The following is a 23,648-nucleotide window of genomic DNA, read 5'->3' as shown; positions in this document are numbered from 1 at the left end:
ACATTGGGGCGCCTGGGTGGTTCAGTCGGTTGAGCGTCCGACTTCGGCTCAGGTCATGATCTCACGGTCCGTGGGTTCGAGCCCTGCGTCAGGCTCTGTGCTGACAGCTCAGAGCCTGGAGCCTGCTTCGGATTCTGTGTCTCCCTCTCTCTCTGCCCCTCCCCTGCTCGCTCTCTATCTCTCTCAAAAGCAAATAAACATTGGGGCGCCTGGGTGGTTCAGTCGGTTGAGCGTCTGACTTCGGCTCAGGTCATGATCTCACGGTCCGTGGGTTCGAGCCCTGTGTCGGGCTCTGTGCTGACAGCTCAGAGCCTGGAGCCTGCTTCGGATTCTGTGTCTCTCTCTCTCTCTGACCCTCCCCCGTTCATGCTCTGTCTCTCTCTGTCTCAAAAATAAATAAACATTAAAAAAGGTTCTTTTTAAAAAAGGACCCTTTCAACTCAGAATCCTTTGTTAAAAAAAAAAAAAAGAAAAGCCAGAGAAATAAAGAATAAAATTCTTATTACACTGCCCTAATGAGGGAAACTCAAAACACAGAAACCTTGACGTGTGGGGGTCATGCGGCATTCACACCACTAACTGATTCCACATTACTTCTTATTCCTCCTTTAGAAGAAGGGCAAACCTCAGATTTTTGAGGACTGGTGATTGTTTTTAAAATAGTCACTCCTGAGAGCTGACAAGCAGTGACGTTATCTATTGATGGGCGGTTGCCACAGTACGCAGACACAGCCTATTCTAGGAACACACACATAGCATTTCAGACAGGACTAAATATTCTCCCATGTCAAAAGAATAGTACAAAATAAGAAAAACATCCACCCATATCATCATATATGACATACTCAGGCTGTTCTCACAGTTGCAAAGCAATTACACTGGGTCTAGAAGCCATATGGAATACACTTTACTACTAGTATGCGTGCCTAAAAGCAGATTAACCGAAATCAGAGCAGTCAACTTTTTTTTTAATGTTTACTTATTTTTGAGAGAGAGAGACAGACAGACAGACAGCATGAGCAGGGGAGGGGCAGAGAGGGGGGAGGACAGAGGACCCGAAGCAGGCTTTGTGCGGACAACAGAAAGCCCAATGTGGGGCTCGAACTCACGAGCCGTGAGATCGTGACCTGAGCTGAAGTCGGAGGCTTAACTGACTGAGCCACCCAGGTACCCCTTGAGCAGTCAACTTTTAAATGTAACATTTTCTTATTAAACAGAAATACATGCTCATTATAGCAATTTTTTAAGACAAGAAAACAGAAATGGCAGCCCATAATGCCCCTTTGGAGACATGCATTCTTGTCATCTTCGTGGTGTTTTAAATGTATACCACACACATGCACTCACATTTCTAACCAGAATTCCTCCACAAGCACTGTTAACTTTTCCTGCTAAATATGGGAACTTGTAAATGAATAAATACACTTTAATGGCTATATGGTATTTCTTTGAGCATAACTTACGTAACCTAACTGTCAAAAAAAGAGTAGATAAACCAATGTAATTTAAAAACCTATTTCACGGGGCGCCGGGGTGGCTCAGCTGGTTAAATGTCCAACTTTGGTCACGATCTCACAGTTTGTGAGATCAAGCCCTGCTGACAGCATGGAGTCTGCTTGGGATTCTCTCTCTCCCTCTCTCTGCCTCCCCCCCCAATAAATAAACTTAAAAAATAAAAATAAAAACCTATTTTAGTTTATCTTGCAGATTTTCTAGTTAATGGCTGTTTCTTGGCTTTGAGTAGAGCTTAGTGATTAAAAACGCTGGCAAAAAACCTGGACGCAGGTTTGAATCTAGCATTTCTAAACTATGCACCTTTGGATTAACACCCTCCAAGCCTCCACTCCCCCCTAAAATAGGGATAAGAATCAATTCCACAGAATTCACAGAGCAAACGAGAGCAGGTGTTGGCAAGCCAGTGTGCCTTCAGGCAGCTGCTGTCCTGTCCTCGTCACCACCCACAGGTAAGAATTCCACCATCCCCGCTGATGGGCTACAAACATGGCAACGTTTTAAAACATTGTAATAACTTAAATGCAAAATTATTTCTTCCTTTATGTTAAAGCAAAACATCCTTCCTAAGACTGCAGGTTATTAAGAAACATTAACAAAAATCACTATTATGGTCTCAGCTTTTTTTTGAGGGACTTTAAAGAAAATGAAACCAACACATCAACCGTTTAAGACCACTGAAGAATTTCATACTTCTGATTCAAAGTATAGACCCTAACAAATTACTAACAGCCAAGACAGACTTACTAAGAGGGACAGTCTGGGTGCACCTGGGTGGCTTAGTCAGTTAAGCAGCCGACTCTTGATTTCGGCTCAGGTCACGACCTCATTCATGGCTGTGAGCCCCGTGGTGGGCTTTGCACTGAGCCTGGAGCCTGCTTGAGATTCTCTCCCTCCCTCTCCTTCTGCTCTTCCCTGCTTGTACATGCTCGCACATGTTCTCTCTCTCAAAAAATAAAAATAATTAAAAAAAAAAAAAAGGTCTGATTTTCATATGTTATTTTGCACTCAAGGTAATTTAGAAATTTTGTCATACTCTATTTCACTTTTTCAAAATGGGATAATGGGGTGCCTGGGTGTTTTGGTCAATTAAATATTTTTAATGTTTATTTATTTTTGAGAGAGAGAAAGAGACAGACAGAGCACAAGCAGGGGAGGGGCAGAGAGAGAGGGAGACACAGAATCTGAAGCAGGCTGCAGGGTCTGAGCTGTCAGCACAGAGCCCGACGCGGGGCTCGAACTCACGAACCGTTGAGATCATGACCTGAGCCGAAGTCAGACGCTTAACCGACTGAGCCACCCAGGTGTCCCTAAAAATTTTTTATTGTAAGTAGGCTCCACGCCCAACATGGGACTTGAACTCACGACCCTGAGACTAAGAGTCACATGCTCTACTGACTGGAGCCGGCCAGGCACCCCTGAACCTGCATTCAGTTTTTTTTTTAATGTTTATTTATCTTGAGAGAGAGAGAGAGAGAACGAGTGAGGGAGGGGCAGAGGGAGAGGGAGGGAGAGGATCCCAAGCAATGGAGCACTGTCCATGTGGAGCCTGATGCGGGGCTCGAACCCACGGACCGCGACATCATGACCTGAGCCGAACTCGGACACTTACCTGACTGAGCCACCCAAGCGCCCCTGGTTCAATCAGTTAAGAGTCCAACTCTTGATTTCAGCTCAGGTCATGATCCCACAGTCGTAGGATAGAGCCCCACGCCAGGCTCTGAGCTGACAGTCTCTCTCTCACTCTCCTGTGCCTCTCCCCCTGCTTGTACTCTCTAAAATTAAAAAAAAAAAATTAAAAATTTAGAAGAATAAAAATGGGATAACTCAAATATCACAATACTAAATCCAGGGAAAAGAACTGCCACTATTTTATACTCAATGCAAAATGAGAAATAAAATGAGTATTAAAAGAAATAAAATTTTCACTCAAAAGTACTGACCACTTCTGAGTGACATCAGCAAAACAGCTCAGTGAGAAGCTCCAAACTCTCATTCACCCCCACCCCACCACCACCACCACCACCACCACCACCACCACACACACACACACACACACACACACACACACACACAGGCACACTGGAAAACAAGCAGAAACTGTCAGAACCAATTTGTGACAACTCTGCAAGGCAGTTAGAAGTCTGGGAACCACCAAGTGCTGAATCAGGAAAGAGGCTCGGCGAACGGTGGGCGGGTTAGATTCTGCCGCTCCTGCCCATCCCGTCTGGCAGAGGAGCAGCAGGCCTTGGGCTCCAAGCTCGCATGTCTTTCTTAGAGCATGAAAGGTCTTAAAGTAATGTCTTAAAGCAAACATGGTCTTGAAGTGGTGGCAGCCTGGGCTGCGGTGTGGGGCTGTTTTCCTGGCTCTAGGGAACAGGGCAGACCTTGTTCACTGTGTAGATCTACTCTAACCTGTCGCAAGCCACCTGAAGGGCTGACACAGGCACTCCTCTGGTGTTTCATTTAACTCAGAACTCAGGCTGAAAAAGCTTGAAAACACTGCAAGTTGAGTAAAACCCCTCAGAACCTGTGGCAAAAGATTACAGTCCAAACATACAGTGCGCTGCCTAAGGCAAAAGCTGGGGAGAGTTTCTCCGGGAAATTAGGACATTCAAAAGTAACAGGTCTTACTGGCAACTTCAGAGTACCACACACATGTCCAGGGCAAGACGCATGCTTATAAAATTTTTTTTTTTTTCAACGTTTATTTATTTTTGGGACAGAGAGAGACAGAGCATGAACGGGGGAGGGGCAGAGAGAGAGGGAGACACAGAATCGGAAACAGGCTCCAGGCTCCGAGCCATCAGCCCAGAGCCCGACGCGGGGCTCGAACTCACGGACCGCGAGATCGTGACCTGGCTGAAGTCAGACGCTCAACCGACTGCGCCACCCAGGCGCCCCTAAGACGCATGCTTATAAAGAGCTGAGAAGACCCTGGGTTTTCACCATGGCCTGATCCCCGGGCACAGGACAAGCCTGATCAAGAGCTGAAGGAGGGCCCAGGCACAGAGCCAATTTCCAAAGAATGGGAGACAGGAGAGCTGCTGGTGTTCAGGAAATCTCTGTCGAAACACCAGCTCAACACAAGAAATGAAACAAGACTTCAGGAACTACATTGTCAAGGAATATGGTCTTTGGCAATAATAGTTCAGTTAAGTCACTAGGTACAGAGACCTCCTACAACCTTCAACAAATAAAAACAAACATTAGGAAAGGAGGAGAATATGATTTCCAAAGTTATTACATTATAATAGCCAAATGTCCAATTTTCAACAAAATCAGAAGGCACACAAAGAATCAGGAAAGCATGACTCAGTCAAAGCAACAAAATAAACAGAAACCATCTCTGAAGAAGGTGAGACATAGGCCCTCCTAGACAAACTTTAAAACAACCATGTTAGGGGCACCTGGCATGCGACTCTTGAGCTCAGGATTGTGAATTCCAGCCCCACTTTGGGTATAGAGATTACTTAAAAATAAAATCTTAAAAAAAAAAAAAAGCGTTTTAAGAAAACCACCACCATGTTATATGCTCAAATAACTAAATGAAAATACAAACTAAAGGAAATCAGGAAAATTACATACGAACAAAACAGGAATAGCAACAAAAAGAAACTACAAGAAGGAATGAAACAGAAATCTTGAAGTTGAAAAGTACTGTAACTGAAATGAAAATTTTACATAGGAGTCCAGCAGCATGTTTGAGCAGACAGAACAAAGAATCCACAACCTTAAAGACAGGACAACTGAAATGATCAAGTCTGAGGAGCAGAAAGGAAAAAGAAGAGTGAAAAGAGCCTTAAAGTACTCATGGGACATCAATAAGTAGACCACATACACATTATGGGAGTTCCCCCCCCCCAAAAAAAAAGAGGTAGAAAGAATACTTGAAAAAACAATGGCCAAAAACATCTCAAATCCAATGAAAGACATAAACCTACAAATTCAAGAAACTCCACAAATTCCAGCTAAGATAAATTCAAAGGATCCACATCAAGACATTACAATTAACCATCGAAAGACAAAGAATCGTGAAAGTAGCGAGAGAAGTGACTCGTCACATACAAAGACTCAAAAAGGTTAATGACTGATTCCTCATCAGAAACCATGAAGGCCAGAAGACAGTGAGATAATTAAAATGCCAAAAAAATAAAACTAAAATATTAAAACTGTAGGCTGAGAATTTGATCTGGCAAAAATGTCCTTCAAAAATAGGAGAGAAATTAAGATATCCCTCAATAAACAAAAATTGAGGGAGTTCATTAACATTAGACGTACTCTAGAAGAAAGGCTAAAGGGAGTCCTCCAAGTAGAAATGGAAGATCACTAAACAGTCACTTAAAACCATATGAAGAAATAAAGATCTCTAATGAAGGTAAATACATGAGAAAATAGAAAGTTAGTATTACTGTAATTTTGGTTTGTAATTCCACTTTTTACTTCCTACAGGATTCAAAATACAAACGCACAAATAAACTGTAAATATGTTATTGGAGGGGGGCATCTGGATGGCTCAGTCAGGTGAGCACCTGACTTCAGCTCAGGTCGTGATCTTGTGGTTTGTGAGTTTGAGCCCAACATCGGGCTCACTGCTGTCAATACAGAGCCTGCTTCGGATCCTCTGTCCCCCCTCGCCCACTTGCATGTGCTCGCTCTCTCTCTCTCTCTTTCTCTCTCAAAAACAAAATAAACATTAAAAAGAAATAAGTATGTTATCTGGCATACAATGTATAAAGATGTAATCTGTGACAACATAAAAGGAAAGAGAAAGGAGATACTATAAGAGAAGAGTTTTTGAGGTTGATATCAATTCAAAATAGATGGCTTTAAACTAAGGATGTTAAATATAATCCCCATGGTAACCACAAAGAACGTATCTTAAAAATATACACAAAAGGAAGTGAGAAGAGAATCACGAGAGTTTACTACAGAAAGAAAGAAAGAAAGAAAGAAAGAAAGAAAGAAAGAAAGAAAGAAAGAGAAAAAAGAAAGAATCAACTAAACAGAATCAGGCAGTGAGGAAGAAAATGAGGGACAACAAAGCTATGAGACATAAAGAAAAATAGCAAAATAGCAGAAGTCTTTCCTTACCAATAATTACTTCAAATGTAAATGGACTAAACTCTCCTATCAAAATATTTAAGACATTTGAATTTTTTCTTTAAAAAATGTTAATATTTACTCAGCAATTTTCCTGTATCAGGCAAAGGCAATCCACACAACAACCCCATGAGGTCAATTCAATAATATCCATGTTTATAAAAGAGGTTCCTGAGGTTGAGAGATTAAATAGCCTGATCACATGTGGAGGTGGCCGTCACCTCCCCTGTCCAACCTATGACACTGTTCTGGTAGCCTGGTGGACATACACTGATGGGCGCCTGCATTACTAAGACTTTGCTCTCCTCAATCTTTCCTTTCTTCCTGGAGAGGTTTGTGGAGAGAAACACACAGAGGGAAATAACAAGCGACCTCTGAGATGTGGCTCTTACATGAAGACCCTGGAAAGTTACCCTCCACAGAACAGAGAAGGGATCTAAGACTGACCTAGTACCTACTGGACACCAGGAGCTGAGAGATACTCAACCAGTCTTCTCAGCAATAAAGTCTTTTTAATTTTGTTATTCGTTTTGCATGTTTCATTGAGTCCCTTTTAATAAATGTCCCTATTTTCCACAATTTTATCTTTTACAGCAAAATGGCCTTACAGTCAATTAGTTTTGTGGTGAAAATGTTTGCAGCAAAAGCACTGGACCCTGGCAAAAATACAGTATTGTTAAAACATCACCTATACACCCAAAGCATAACTAACAGTAAGTGTCCAACTTACTTGCTTAGGGTTTTTTGTATCCCATCTGTTCAAGTAAAAATCAGAAGATGAATTTCAAACTGCCAATTATTATGCCAAAATACCATGAGAAAATGGCATCTGACAGCAGTCTTTCGTAATACGGTTGTGACACTAATGTCACACTCCCTGACATAATCAGTTCATTTTTCAGGAGAACCAAGACCAAAAAAAAAAAAAAAAAAAAAGTAACAACTCTGCCAAAACAATTCAGTACCTCCCCCACCCCACTGACTGCAAATGTTTTCAGAATAATTTAACTATCTAACTAAACCCAAAAGATATGCCTGACAGTAAATATTCCAAGAGGGAGAATGGTGGGCTACTCTTTAAAGTGATAAGACCAATCTTACAAGCTAGGTAATTATGAAGGTGTTCTGTGAGTGTCCTTCCAAAACTGCAAAGGGAGTCATTCCACACCTGGTCTCTCCACCTCAGGCTTCATGTATTATTTATTTATTTATTTATTTATTTATTTATTTATTTATTTATTTAAGTTCAAGTTAGTTAATGTACAGTGTAGCACTGGCTTCCGGAGCAGACCCCAGCGATTCGTCACTTACATACGACACCCAGTGCTCATCCCAACAAGTGCCCTCATTAGTGCCCATCCCCCCTCCCCTCCAGCAACCCTCAGTTTGTTCTGTTTTTTCAAGTTTATTTATTTTGAGGAGGGGGGTGTGGGGGGGGGAAGGGCAGAGAGGGAGGGAGAGAGATCATTCCCAGCAGGCTCCACGCTGTCAGCGCAGAGCCCGACATGGTCCTCAAATCCAAGAACCTCAAGATCATGACCTGAGTTGAAATCAAGAGTGGGACACCCAAGTGACTGAGCCACCCAGGCACCCCTGTTCTCTGTATTTAAGAGTCTCTTGTTTGCCTCCTTAGTTTTATTCTTCCTTCCCTTCCCCTATGTTCATCTTCTTGTTTCCTAAATTCCACGAGTGAAATCATATAATATTTGTCTTTATCTGACTTATTTCACTTAGCATAATACATTCTAGATTCCATCACTCTGTTGCAAATGGTGAGATTTCATTCTTTTTGATCACAGGCTTCATCTTAGAAATGTGCCGAGGCACCTGGGTGGCTTAATCCATTAAGCGCCTGACTTTCATTTCAGCTCGGGTCATGATCTCACAGTTTGTGGGTGTGAGCCCCATGTCAGGCTCTCCCTCTCTCTTTCCCCTTCCCCACCCCCCCTTCTCTCAAAAATAAACACTAAAAAGAAACTTACAAAAGTGTCTGCCACTGAATTTGAAACAAATGCTTTGGTAGCTTAAAGATTCTAAACAGGTGCTATATTGTAAAAAGTTACTAAGATTCACTCAAGGTAGCACCAACAACCAACTGTTGTTATCAACTGCCATATGACTGTGCTGGGGGGGGGGGGCTCCCTCCCCGCTACCCACTACCGACGTTTGGGGTTGGATCACTATCTGTTGTAGGGGGACTGTGTATCCTGAGCATTGTAAGATTTTTAGCAACGTCCCTGGCCAGAAGCACCCCCCCCCCCACCGCCCAGGCAGTTGCACCAACCTAACATGTCTCCAGATATCACCAAATATCCCTGGGAGCGGGGAGGAGACCCTGGTAAGAACCACTGTCGTACTGATACCTTTCAGTGGATAAGATACACGATTCTGTCACAAATGACAAACTGCAGCAAAATGGAATTCTCAACAGAGCGTCAAACATACACTCTAAAAACTGGTGCCGCACAGAGGAAAGGCCGCTTTCTAGAAAAGTGCTTCCCAATCTCCCCCTGTGGGCGCTTCCTGGGATGACAGCAGTAGCACCTTGTCGTGGCGCTCAAACTGCTTCAAATCACAGAAATGGCGGTGCGCGCCTTCAACAAGCAAGCCCTAGTGTATGGTTTCCTCAGCATGTTCACAAAATCCTCATCAAGAACTGGGACCAGAAGTGTGGGAGCTGACTTGCTATATTATGTTATTTAAGATATTGTAAACCGCTCCAAAACCCAAACCTAAAAGAAAACATGAGCTATGCAGAAATGTTAAACAGATAAGAATACCATCCAAGATGTTAATTGCTTTCATTAAAAGCTCCCTTATTTTAGAAACCGTCTTTTCTACATTTTCAAAAAAAAACCCTTTCTCCTCAGCAAAGCAAGAATTGTTGCATTTTCACAATGGAAAAAATCTGCTGTTACTATAACAGCCTCATCTTCTGGACTGTTTCCCCTAATTATGCATGAAGTTATGCTGAGCTTCTGCAACTGTGGATCTAGATGGGAGCCACTGGTAATTGGGGGAATCACGTCTGACTGGAACCCCAGCACTAGATAGGGGATCAGCACTTGAGAACGTTCACATGGGGCGCCTGAGTGGCGCAGTCGGTTAAGCGTCCGACTTCAGCCAGGTCACGATCTCGCGGTCCGTGAGTTCGAGCCCCGCGTCGGGCTCTGGGCTGATGGCTCGGAGCCTGGAGCCTGTTTCCGATTCTGTGTCTCCCTCTCTCTCTGCCCCTCCCCCGTTCATGCTCTGTCTCTCTCTGTCCCAAAAATAAATTAAAAAAAAAAAAAAAAAAACAAAACGTTGGAGAACGTTCACATAACAGCAACACCCCAAATCAGCACTCGATGTGTACACGTATTCTGGATACATATCAAGTGAGGACAGCTCTGTGCCATTTCCAGGGGACACACACACATGCAGGACCCAGTCCCCACACCGTGGAAGGCCACTTGAGCGACATGAGTCACAGCACAAGATGATGAGGAGGGAACATTTTTGCTTCCCTCAGCGTGACAGTGCAAGGGGGCTCTGTCTGGCCTGCTGGTCCTGAGAACAGGCTCCATGACCGACTACTAAGGGGTCCTAAGCACCAATGCCAGCCTGGAAAGCACTCAGGTGACACTAGAGACCTGTGGGGGAGCCCAGTTTCAGGTCTTCACTGCCTCCCAGAAAGAAACCATAGCCCAAGTCTCAAAGTATATGTAGTTCCTTACACTTCAATAAAAAAGCAGTTTTAGGGGCGCCTGGGTGGCTCAATCCATTAAGCATCCGACTCTTGATTTCGGCTCAGGTCACAATCTCATGGTCAAGCCCCATGTTGGAATCAAGCCCCATGTTGGGCAGCATGGAGCCTGCTTGGGATTCTCTCGCTCTCCCTCCACCCTTCCTTTGCTCATGCTCGCTCACTCTCGCACATTTCTCTCAAACTTTTTTTTTAAAAAGCAGTTTAAAAAAATTAAAAATTAAAAAGCAGGGTTTTCTTTTTAAAGATTATTTGTTTTGAGAGAGAGACAAGGGCAGAGAGAGAATCCCAAGCAGACTCCACACCGTCAGCCCAGAGCCTGATGTAGGGCTTGATCTCACACACCATGAGATCATAACCTGAGCCGAAATCAAGAGTCAGATGCTCAACCGAGCCACCCAGGTGCCCCCAAAAAACACTTTTAAAAAGAAAAACAGTGCACTGTAATTGCAAAGTTCTTCAACTAGACAGAGAAGCCATCCTTAATTTCCAAAAACAGTATGGCCAATGGCATTAATGAACAAGTATCCTTCAAATCAGATCACAAACAGGACACAACTTTTATCTAGCTCCCTTCACGACTCTGCACCCAAGGCAAAGACACTTTTCCTCCCCGCCCCCCACCCCCACCTCGGGGTCAGGAAAGGTGTGTGGTTGATGCTTACATTTTGGAATGGAACAGAACCAGAATGGAGGTTTCACGAGGAAAGGTACCCCCAATGCACCTCTCCTGGCCTAGCCTGCTGGACAACACCAACCACACCCCATGGGCCTGTTTTCATGCTTAGGTGCTAGGAGGGAGGGTGCAACTTCTCCCCGTTGAAGGAACTTCAAACTTCACTCGCTGCTCTAAGAGGCCCTTGAGCGATTTACCGTAGGCGTGTACACGTGTGTGGCGCACTGAAGACTGCTGGCCTCTGGGAACATTTCTACCCTCCTGTCACATTTTCTGGCACATGAGGTCCTCCTCATGGGCCCCTGTACACCAGGACACTGTGATGGACAAAAGACAGAAAGCCCCTGATGTAGTAGCAGGGGCACTGACACAGGGCTACCTGTGTCACACGTCAGACAGTTGTTATCCCATGTTACACACAAGAACTAAAATTCAAACAGGTTAGGTGTCAAGGCTGGAATGTAGCCCCCATGTGCCCAGTCCAGAGCCCACCCTCACCGTCTCCTGATGCAGTCAGTCAATATAGTAAGACACATACGACCGCAGCAGGTTCCAGGTCCTGCCACACAGGATTGTGTCTCAAGATGTGTTACCAATGCAAATTATTTTAAATCCAAACCGTCTTAAGCCACTAATTACACATCAAAATAAACTGAGTTTTTCCATCGGAAGCACTACCAAATGCTAGGTTAAGTAGAAGTTAACCCAGTTGTTGGGTTATTTTTAACTTAGTAAATTAACAACTACTTTAAAATAGCTGCCCTGTATTCCCAATATCTACAAATCAGTGACAAAATGTATCTCAATTTGCCAAAAGAAAGCACATTATAGCTTTTAAAGAAAAGCACATAGTGGTCACTTAAAGCAATTAACTTGTACACTGAGCACTTTTCAAAGTGCAACACTCTGCCCTCTGCTACATATGTATACACCACCGCACGTCACCGGCTGCTGGGTCCAGGAGTCCAGCCATCTTGGACCCCTGCTCTCAGCTTTTTTACAGAAACCGGTCAGTCTCGGGTCACAAAATGAAGGAATCTCAGCCAACCCTGCAGCCCTGGACCAAGAAAACACGACGGACCTCACCAGTGGGTCTGCTCTGGTCTTCAAACATGACATCCTCGTTGGATCTTCTTCCGGGAACCCTTTCCTCCTTCACACCTGGTCTGTGTCTGCTCCCTGGGCCAACCAGGCCTCGCTGCATCTCTCAGGGGTTCTTTCACCATCTCTCAGGGGTTCTTTCACCCACTTGCCCTAGTGACCCACAGGGTCTCACTCCTCCTAAGCCTACTCTTAACCTCCACTCTCCTTACAATAGCCCCCGGCCCACAAACTTCTTACACCCTCACCCCCCCCTCACTCCCCAGCCCCACACCTCCAAGAGGTCCTGATGGCCAAGCCCATGGCTCCCCAGTCGCTGTCCTTTTCTTGGGGCCAACCCCTCTCTCGGTGCTCCACTTAGTCCCCTCTTTTGGATGCTGATATTCTCTGGGAACCTTGGTTCCGCCCCACTCCATTTCTGAGCACAACCAAGTCACTGTGAGTTCCTTTGTTTTTTTGCTTGGAGTATTCACCTGGAAAGCTCCAGAAGCCACTCTCTGCTCACCCCTCTCCAGTCCTAACCCTCAAGAATGCCATCTCTGATTTAGCGAGAAAATCCTGAAACGTGACATTACCAAACTTAACCTGCAGGTTAAAACACACCACATAAGAAAGAGGGGTAGAGCTGTATCACTAACAGATTGGCAGCTAATTTAGCACAGGAGCAGGATCACTTTCCCAAATAAACGCGATTATAGTGTCATGTGTTAAACAGTTTAGGGCAATAGCAGATTCAACTTCTTCTATGTCCATACGGCTATTAGATATTCTAGGACTTTCCTGATCAAAAATATGTCAAATTCACTTGATGTTTCAAAGTACTTTAACAACCGTTAAAGACTTATTTTTATTTGTAAATTATGTGCAGTTTGCTACCCTAGCAACAATAAGAACAACCACACAGCCAGACATTCCTGCCCAGCAAATCTTCCTAGATTTGCTGCCCACTCAGACCAGGTCCCTGGACAAATAAGGACCCTGTCATCAAAGAGGGCATCCTTCATTCTGTCACTGACCACCTTGAAAATGCTCCCCAACCAGGCCCAAGGTTCCTTCCAGCCTAAATTCCACCTTCTTCAGCACCAGGCTGCTGGCCCAGGGACAGCCACAAGGCCACCTCCACCCGCTCACTTTCAGGAGCTTCCCCTCCCCCACACGTAGCCCAGGGCCCTTCCACGGATCCCACCCCAAAGAACTCCCCAGTATCAATAACACCTGCACCTCCAGAGAGTGAGATGCTCCCAGAGAGGAAAAAGTTTGCATTTCTGTACCCACAGCCCCACATACTTGGCTGACAATCAAGGATTTGTGGAAATCGCCTGTTTGCTGGAAAACCACACACCCTGGCATGTGTGTGCACTCCACACACACTCAAGGGTCCCCACTGGGCTCACCAACCATCGTGGAAAAACCATATGTGTTCAGATCTTACCCAAACTGTTTAAAATCCTCACAAGAGCCAATACACTGGATCACGGTCCTCGTTTGTCTCTGTTCCTCCTAAATTAACACACTATTTGACATTTTAATAAAATGATGAACCATACTTTAAGACTAAATTACTTATGCACTCTCCCAAATTCTCTGCATGTAAATTTTCAACACTAACTACAAAATGCAAATTCACTTCTAAAATTGGAATTGGACTAAAATCACGGTCATTCAAATAAGACACCAACCATGGATTGTGATTTTTTTTTCATATATTTTTTTAACTCGGTAGTGATTTTCAATTCAGTAGGCAAGTCTGAAATAAGCAATAAGAATATTTCAATCTCTGCATAATTTCTCTAAATTACACATTTTTTTAAACTTATACAACTTGATTTTTTAACTTAAAAAGAACTTGTAACATAAAACTAAGTTTAGGTTCAAGAAAAAGATTCTTAAAACAATTTATCTGCGTTTAACTAGCACCAACTGTCTTTACACAGTCTATTGCATTAACCTGTGTCTGTTACCACTCTACACCAAAGATGCAGGAACGATCTCTACAAAAAGGGCGGTGCTACAAGCTCCCACAAGTTATTCACTTACTCCACGTTGTGAAAACGCCAAAATCCCTTCTGTGAAAAAATTCCTGGGCCCTAAGAAGGGCAGGGCTCCTGGAAGCCGGGATGCAGGTCAGGGGCTCGGCCTCCACTGCACAACCTCTCTTACTCATTCCTTCTTCTGGGCACACTGTACCCCTCCGAAAGTCTGATTTCTGCTCCCTTGCCAAAGGTCAACTTATTTCCATATTTATTTAACATGCCAACACAAACAGGTTTGGCTGAAAATAGGAGAAATTTCCTTATAAACCTCAAAACCCTCGGAATAAAGACAGAAAATCCTTTGCTGTGACATCAAGTTACTTGTAAACAACAAACTGTCGGAGTAAAAGACAGCTGTCATGGGGCGCCTGCGGGGCTCAGTTGGTTAAGCGGCCGACGTCAGCTCAGGTCACGATCTTATAGTTGACGAGTTCGAGCCCCGCGACGGGCTCTGTGCTGACAGCTCAGAGCCTGGAACCTGCTTCCTGCTGCCATTCTGTCTCCCTCTCTCTCTGCACCGCCCCCTCTGCAGTCTGACCCCCCCCTCAAAAAATAAACATTAAAAAAAAAAAAAAAAAGACAGCCGTCAGGCCCTACCACTGGTTTCAGGCAGTCTGCAGTGTGCACACGCGCGTGCACACACGCACAGCCCTCTCTGAAACACGCCCATCGGCTAAGCAACAGCACAGCACACACGGACCAAAGTCAAGGAAATCAGCGTCTCTAGCAACTGGAAGCAGTTAAAAATTCTCAGTTTGTGGACAAAGGCTCTATTTGCAACGATCTAGAAGGAGCCCCTGAGGAATAATTAGCATTTCCTAGAGAGCAAGCTTGTTTTCCAAGCAAAGTAAATAACTTCATAAAACCAGAGAACCGACCTACGTCGTTTTGTAGCCAGGCTGACAACTCCCCACCAAGCGCACCTAACACCCCACGTGACCTTGTAATAGTTTCTAAATAATCAACTAACTTAAAAACAAAGTCATATTAACAGTATCCAGTTCTCCCCAAATTTTAAGGCGCAGAGCACAGATTTAAAATGTATCGTGCTTGAAAAGTTTCCAATTTACCGGGTTACTAATGGGGGGGGGGGGGGGGCAAAGAGTCCTTGCAGCTCAAAACAGACTCCCGAAGTATGTCGCTACTGAAAACCTGTAGAACAAAAAGGAAGTATGAACGAGACGCCGCCGTAAGACGCAGATTTTAAGTTAAGAAAACACATGTTACACCAACTTGACCGTCGGTACCGAGAACTACCTGCACGTCGGTAACGAAAAACACACGCTAACTCCCCAGAACGCACCAGGGACTCCCGAAAGGGGGCACCGGCCCACGTGCACCGCCGCCCGAGCCTCCGCTCTGGGAAGGTGAGGCCGGGGTCTCGGGCAGGGTGACGGTCCGCTACCGCTCCGGGGGTCCGCGGTCGGGGGCAGGAGGCCGTGCGGGTGGGGGCGGGGGTGGGGGCGGGGTCGTGCCTGGTGGGTCGCGGCCCGGGTCCCGGCCGTGGGAGCGGGTCTGGGTCGAGATCTGGGCCCTCCCGGTGGGCAGGACCGACAAGGCCAGGGGCGCCGGATCGGGGGTCCCGCCCCCCCCCTCCCGCGCCCCCGGCCCACTCACACGCGCGGCAGCTGCAGCGGCGGCGCCCCGCGCCTCTGGAACACGCCGTCCACGAACACGCCGTTCTTGCCGAGGCAGCGCAGGTAGAAGTCGCCGCCGGTGTCGGGCCCGGGCTGCGCGGACGGCTCCGGGGCCGCCCCGCCATGGCCGCCGCCGCCCGGGGGCGTGAAGATCTCGAGGTGGCGCCGCGAGATGAAGCTCGAGTGGCCCATGCTCACGTCCACCGAGCCCTGCGACGAGTTGCGCCCGATGGTCACCGAGCGCTTCTTCATCAGGTACTCGAACTCGCGGCCCTCGAGGCGCGCCACGGCCCAGCCGCCCGGCGGGGACCCGCCGCCCGCGCCCCCGCCGCCCCCGGCCCCGCCGCCCGCGGGAGGCCCGCCCGCGCCCGGGAGCGCCGCGGCCGCCGCCATGGGCCTGCGAGGGCCCGGGCCGCCTTCTGCCGCCGCCGCCGCCGCCGCCACGGAGCTGAGGGCCGCGCGAGGCCGCCGGCCGGCGAGCGACGAGCGGCGGCGAGGGGCGGGACACGCGCGGCGCGCTGCGAGCCGGCGGGCGCCGCTGACTGGCGGCCGCGCCGGCCTATGGGGGCGGCGCACAGCAGTGGGGCTACCGGCGGCCAGCCAATTGCGAGGCACGCCGGCCGAGCGCCCCGCACGTCCGGCCGCGGCGCCCGGCGCAGGCGCGGCTTCCAGCGGCCTGGAAAACCCGGGGCAGAGCGTGGCTGGCGCGGACTCGCGGGACAGCTCGGGCCCGGGTCGAGGTCCGCGCGGGCTGGGCGGCCGGGGGGGGGGGGGGGGAGCGCGTGACGTCTGCCGCGAGGGGCTGCGGCTCGGGCTCGGGCCGCGGGGTGGGTGGGGCGCGCACGGCCCGCGCTGGCATCCCGGCTGGCAGAGCTGGGAACCGCCTCCACGGCTGGAGGTCCGCGGGAGACCACCGACGGCTGGCTAAGTCAGCTCTGGGGTGCTGGGACGCGCGGCGCGGGGGGCCGGGGGCGCACGGGGCCGGGGCTGGGGGGGGGGGCCGCAGGGGGGTGGAGGGGCGGGGGCACAGGGGGCTGGGGCCGGGTGACCAGGAGCGCGGGAGGTCGGACACCTGTGCCTGAGAAGGTGCTGGAAGTGCCCGCAGGAGACACTGGGACACCCCTCATCCCAGCGGAACTCTGACTTGTCTTGTGATCTGTGTCCGCAGTCTAGCATGAACTTTTCGAGCTGTGAGTATGGCAGACTGTGCTAGACAGGGAAAAGGAAGTTTCATTAAATATTTATGTAGTGGTGGTCTTCAGGCAAGTGTGGAAATGTAAGTGGGGGAGCTTCTCATTTAGAAACAAAATACAGGGGTACCTGACTGGCTTGACCTCCGGGTTGTAAATTCCAATCCCATGTTCTGTGTAGAGATTGCTTAAAAATAAAATCTTTTTGGGGGCCCCTGGGTGGCTAAGTCAGTTGAGCATCCCATTCTCGATTTTGGCTCAGGTTATGATCCCAGGGTCATGAGATACAGCCCCTCCTCCAGCTCTGTGCTCACAGCGCTGAGCCTTCCTGGGATTCTCTCTCTGTCTCTCTGTCTCTCTGTCTCTCTCTCTCTCTCTCTCTCTTTCAAATAAATAAAGTTAAAAGTAAATAAACAAGGGGCGCCTGGGTGGTACAGTTTGTTGGGCGTCCGACTTTGGTTCAGGTCATGATCTCATGGCTTGTGAGTTTGAGCCCCTCATCAGGCTCTGTGCTGACAGCATGGAGCCTGCTTGGGATTCTGGGTCTTTCTCTCTCTCTCTCTCTGCCCATCCCCCAACTCATGCTCTGTCTCTCTTTCTCTCAAAAAATAAATAAAACATTAAAAAAAACATTAAAAATGAATAAAATCTTTTTAAAAATAAAAGCATAATAGTCGATTGAAAGAAAGGGCATGTGATCAAGCATAACAAGTAACGAGTGTTTCCGAACCACTGATGACAGTGACTATGGACTGCGTTGTCTGCCCTTGTGTCCTGGGGCTTTGTCCCCTGCCTCGTGCTTAGGGCACACACTTCAGGGCATCGCCCCTCTACTTGCCTTCCAGAAGTTTCACAGTAGTAATCAACTTATTGGTGGCGTTTGGAGTGTGTGTGTGTGCTGCTAACTTCTACAAGGCTCACATGTTACCAGCACCGGGATCCATCATGCAGGGAACCCAGATTTGCGGATACAAAGAGGATGAGCCTGTAGCATTGCGCTGACGTGTTTCAATTGTACCCTTGCAGCGTAGACGCAAAGATAGGCAATGCCAAGCCCTGTGCAAGTAGAAATGGTAAGAACCACATGGTTCTAGAAGAAAGCTCACCAAGTGCTGGGACAGTCGGAAAAGGCTCCAGATCAGAGACAGGGCTTGCACTGGGCCTTCCGTCCATCACAAATGCTTGGTAAGCGTCCACTGTATACAGGCACCAGCCAGAGTTTCGCAGACAGCAGTGAGCAAACCGGCAGCCATGCCCGTCGCCATGTGTGAAAGGAGAACCAAAAGGAAGCCAGCACGCAAGACCCCTCGTGACTGAGGGAAAAGCAGCACCAGAAGAGCTCGCAAGGTAGGTGGCCCGCCGCTCTTTGCACCAAGGAGCTGAAGGCAGACGTATGGAAGACAGACACCCAGACCCGGCTTTTACAAAGATTTGTTCTTCCGTTCAGAAGTGGACTGAGCATCTACAGTCTGCCAGACACAGGTGGAGAAAGAGAGCAGAGGCTTACGGAGGAACCGCCATCCCCACGTGAATCATCACAGCACAGCCAAAGAGCAGCTCCGTAAAGCAGAGGGGCCAAGAGACGAGCCAGAAGGCCGGAGGAGGAGGAGACCTCTGACCTGCAGGATCTGTACCAGGGACCACAGCAACCTCTGGGTGGAGAGCAAGGGCACAGCCCTGAGGAGGCGGGAGGGTGTGTCAGAGGCAGGAGAAGGCGTTTCGGAAGGCTTGCTGCGCTGCTGCTGGGCTCCTCGCTAAGGAGAACCTCCAGGGCAGTTCGAGCAAGGAGTGATATGATCCAATTTAACTTAAAAAGATCAACCTTTTTGCTGTGGGACAAAATTGAAAACAGGGAGACCCATTTGTGTCTCTTGCAGTGAATCAGACTACGGTAAAGATAGCTGGACCCAGGGTCCTCAAACCTTTTGCACATATCTAATAAACTAATTTTGTGAAAACTTATAAGCCCCCACGTTTAAGATGATGGCAAAATTTTACATTATGTTTAAAACATTAAATTTTTATTTTGAGAGAGAGAGCACGTGCGCGTGCACACGTGCAAGTGGGGGAGGGGGAGAGAGAGACTGAGCCACCCAGGCTCCCCAGAGACAATCTTAAACAGGCTCTATGCTCAGTGCAAAGGCCAGTGCAAGGCTCAATCCCAGGACCCTGGGATCATGACCTGGGCTGAGATCAAGAATCGGATGTTCAACCAACTGAGCCACCCAGGCACTGCCCCCATTATGTCTAAATAATTGCAATGAATGTAATTTCCCAGATACAAATATTGACTTTTAAAATAGATCATGACATCATTCCTTAAATGTATGAAATGGATCCCGAATGCCATTTTGATTTGAAACCCACTAGCATATGTTTTTATAAACATACAAACAGTCTTCTTGGGTAACCAGAGTTTAATTAAATCCTTTACTCCTAAACTCATTTCCGTTCAAATTCTCCCACAAATTTTATCCTAAATAACAATGTTTATGCTTGAGTATTTATTGATGAACTTAGGATTTACCCCTGGAGAGAGACACACACATATGTGCACATTAATTTGCAATTCCTGCAGATGTAAGCCTCATATGAAAATATTTCTCTTGGATTGAATTACTGTGGCAGCCATCATTAACATATGGTTGGTGAAAGCAATATTAACATCTATATGCAGGTTTCGATTAAGACTAAAAAATTGAGTATATTGGAGGTTTGTCTCCTAATAGTATGTGGGGCCTTTTTTCCTTGAACCTAGCTCATACATCCGGTGACGAGAATTACTGGAGTGGGGCAGGGTACAGAACCAATATTATCACTCGTCATAAATGCATACACATAAGTGAACAGAACAAGAGGGAGTTTTATTACAGCAACCTAACACCGTTCTGGGAACCTCTTCCGGTTGCAGGTGCCACGGGAGAGCTGACCAGAGACTGCAGACGCCTTGCAGGACTGGGAGGTGCTGGAACTTGGTGCAACCCAGGCAGCAGCTGAGACACCAGAAGGGCCACGCCCCAGGAGTCAGGGCAGCACACGAGGAGTAAGGGACAAAGTAGATTACCTGAAGTGAAGAGCTCATTGAGTTTTCTGAACAATAGACAGGGCACAGCTGAAGAGAGGGTTTTTCAACTCAAAGTTCCATCAGGAGAAAGCACCTGAAAACTCAGAAAAAAAAAAATGAGAAAAAGATAACAGAAAGCAATGTTAGAGATGTGTGAACAGGATCGAATGGTCTGATGTACAAGAGTCGAAAGTTGTACTTCCAGAAGGAAGGAGAAAGAAAATGGAGTAGAAATATTTGAAGGGAGAATGTGTAGGAATTTTACACAGGGGGGCGCCTGGTTAGCTCAGTCGGTTGAGTGTCCGACTCTTGATCTCATCTCAGGATGTGACCTCATGGTTTGTGAGATCGAGCCCTGCGTCAGGGTCCACACTGGGAGTGGAGCCTGCTGGGGGTTCTCTCTCTGCCCCTTCCCTTCGCTTGTGCTCTCCCTCCAAATAAACATAAAGAATTTTACAAATTGATAAGAATACACCAACCACAGATCCAAAAAGTTTGGTAAACCCCAAAGAGAACAAATTCAAAGAAAAACATGTGGAGGTATATCACAGCCCAGCTTCTGAAAACCAAAGATAAGAGTAAAAGTCCTAACAGGAGAGGCGCCTGGGTGGCTCAGTGGGTTCAACGTCCGACTTCGGCTCAGGTCATAATCTCACGGTTTGTGAGTTCAAGCCCCGCGTTGGGCTCTGTGCTGACAGCTCGGAGCCTGGAGCCTGCTTTGGATTCTGTGTCCCTCTCTCTCTCTCTGCCCCCTTCCCACTTATGCTCTGTCTCTGTCTCTCTCTCTCTCAAAAATAGACGTTAAAAAAAAAGTTCCAAAAGGAGACAAAATTGAAAAGACACATCACATTCAGGGAGACTTCATGAGAACGACTTATCACAGGCAGTGGTGCCCCAAGACGGAGTCGGCATCTGCAAAATGCTGAATGTCAAGCGGTCCTCCAGACCAGTATTCAATGCCTAACCAAAATATCCTTCAAAAAGTAAAGACGTAATTAATTTTAACACACGTAAAAAAAAAAGGTGTTTTCGGATCAACAAAAGCTGAAGAATGTCACCAGAAGAGGCCTTCAGGAAAGTAATGACGTTTTTCAGGCCACAGGAAGGTGCGGCAGTGGCATCCCAGACCTGCACGAGGGCACGAAGACCTGGGCAGACGATGGAGTGGGTGACTGCAAAAGCATTTAAAATAACTTCTTAAAAAAATTATGGAACAAATGCTTGAAGCAGATTTTAAAGTCACACGTTCCGGGCTTTAGAGCAATGCTGTGCGATACAGTTTCTGATGCGTTCAGTCACGGTGCCTGCCCAGCACAGGAGCCGCCGCCCCGGGGGGAGCTCGTGGGCACTTCCAGTGTGGCTAGTGGAACTGAGGAGCTGAACTTTAAGGCTGCATTTGGTTATAATTAATGTAATTGTATGTTTAAATAGCCACACGTGGGGGCGCCTGGGTGGCGCAGTCGGTTAAGCGTCCGACTTCAGCCAGGTCACGATCTCGCGGTCCGTGAGTTCGAGCCCCGCGTCAGGCTCTGGGCTGATGGCTCAGAGCCTGGAGCCTGTTTCCGATTCTGTGTCTCCCTCTCTCTCTGCCCCTCCCCTGTTCATGCTCTGTCTCTCTCTGTCCCAAAAATAAATAAATAACGTTGAAAAAAAATAAATAAATAGCCACACGTGGCTAGTGGCTACCAGATCAGGCAATGCAACCCACAGAAATAAAAAATACGATCACAAGAGAAGAAAAGATGAGGGAAGTTGGTGTTATTTCACTGTTTTGAGGTTCTTACCTGGTTAACCAAATGGTGTATGATTCCAAAGTGAGCCGTGGTAAGTGAAGAGTACATACTGTAATTTATAGCTCAACCACTAATAGAAGTATAAATCTATATATTATATATGTTATATAATACCTATAGGTCAAAAAATATAAGGAGATAAGATGGAATTTTAAAAATACGTGAATAGTCCAATAGGCCAGGAAGAAGACAAAAAGCTCAGATGGAACAAATACAGAACAAGGTTGTGGCTTTAAACCCAAGTGTGTCAGTTACTATATTAAATGTGAATGTGTGGAACAGTACAATTAGAAGCCGGAAACTTTAGACTGAGTAGAAAGGAAAAGAGAAAAACCACCTGACCGATGAGTTTACAAAACACTCTTGCAATCTAAAGACGAAGACAAGCTGAAGGTTCGAGGATGGGTAAAGCCGCGTCACGCAAACACCTGGCATCAGACCGGGCCGCCTCAGGTAAGGGCTGTCACAGGAGGCTGGTCCACGGGGTCAACTGTGGGTTGACAGGGTCAACTCAGCGATAAAACGCAAGAATCCTAGGTGCATGTCATAACGGTCTCCAGGACTCCTGGCTGGCTCAGTGGAGCGTGTGACTCTTGATCTCTGGGTTGTGGGTTCAGGCCCCACGTTGGGTGTAGAGATTGCTTAAAAAGACGAAATCCTTGGGGGAGCCTGGGTGGCTCAGTCGGTTAAGTATCCAACTTTGGCTCTGGTCATTACCTCACAGTTCGTGAGTTCGAGCCCCGCGTCGGGCTCTGTGCTGACAGCTCGGAGCCTGGAGCCTGCTTCGGATCCTGTGTCTCCCTCGCTCTCTGCCCCTCCCCCCTCACGCTCTGTCTCTCTCTCTCAAAAATAAACATTAAATTTTTTTTAAAAAGGATGAAATCTTTAACAAACCTAACATCCAAACGTTCAAAGCAAAAATCGACAGGTCTGAAATGGGATAGAAAAGAAGCTACAAATATAGTTCAAGATGTTAACATTTGGCTATGCAGTTACCAGAACGAGCAGGCAGAAAAGTCTAGAAGGCAAAGAAAGAACAACGAGGCCTGGACCTTCCAGTGTTTATGTCAGGCAGGCCTGGCTGGAGAAAGTGTTGTCAGAACCCTGTGCTAGTTGACAAACCACTTGTGCGGCGTTTTCTGCGTGCCAGGTACTGCTTTAAGGACTCTGTGGGTATTGACTCAGGCTGCCCTGTGATAGAGCTCTGCTGGACACACGCTCCAATGGCCTGTATCACACCCGGGCAGCGAGGGCACAGTGACCTGCCCACTCCAGGCCAGCCTATACTGCCCTACGCGGTAAGCAAAACTGAGGCTTCCTCTATACGCCACTCAGTAAAAAGGGTGCTAATTCTTAATGTTATAACTGAATTTTTATAGTCTCTAAGAAACATAAATCAGAAGAAAATCCGCCACTGCCGCTGGTTTCATTTAACAAGATAATACAATGCGATTGCAAGTCCTGTGGTCCTAAGAATGTCACCCCGTGTATCAGCATTTTCCCCTAAACTGAAACACCTTTAGAGGCTCGGCATTATGCACCAGGCGAAAGCCAGACCCAGCAACCTGTGTTTCCTGCAAACAGACATTCTCCCTGTCCAGCTCCGGCCCAGATTTCCGTTTCCTCGCACTGCTCCCGGGTGGTGTGGGTGACCTGTGCCCACCCCAGCTGTTGGGCTCAGCCTACGGCTTGCCTGTGCCATACTCCCCTCCAGACAGCCCCCTTCCCCGCCTATTCCCGCATCAGTCCTTGTTCATACGGCTCTCCTGCCTGCAGCCAGGTACCCTCCTCCCC

At 47.3% G+C, this 23,648-nt stretch overlaps 1 protein-coding gene across 1 annotated transcript in view; it reads right to left on the bottom strand.

Annotated features, from left to right (window-relative positions):
• The window catches only part of FOXK2 (forkhead box K2), a 65,799-nt gene extending 49,599 nt beyond the window's left edge, over positions 1 to 16,200 (bottom strand). Inside the window, exon 1 of the mRNA XM_047093928.1 lies at positions 15,788 to 16,200. Within this exon, the coding sequence (XP_046949884.1) occupies positions 15,788 to 16,200 (413 nt within the window). The remainder of the gene's footprint in view (positions 1 to 15,787) is intronic.
• Positions 16,201 to 23,648: the final 7,448 nt, after the last annotated feature.

The sequence above is a fragment of the Lynx rufus genome, unplaced genomic scaffold (genome assembly GCF_022079265.1).
Source record: "Lynx rufus isolate CCGP_SWC_20201006 ecotype Redwood Valley unplaced genomic scaffold, mLynRuf1.p SCAF_37, whole genome shotgun sequence".
Taxonomy (NCBI): Eukaryota; Metazoa; Chordata; class Mammalia; order Carnivora; family Felidae; genus Lynx; species Lynx rufus.
Note: the sequence above shows the minus strand (reverse complement) of the source record. Positions and strands in the feature narration are given on the sequence as shown.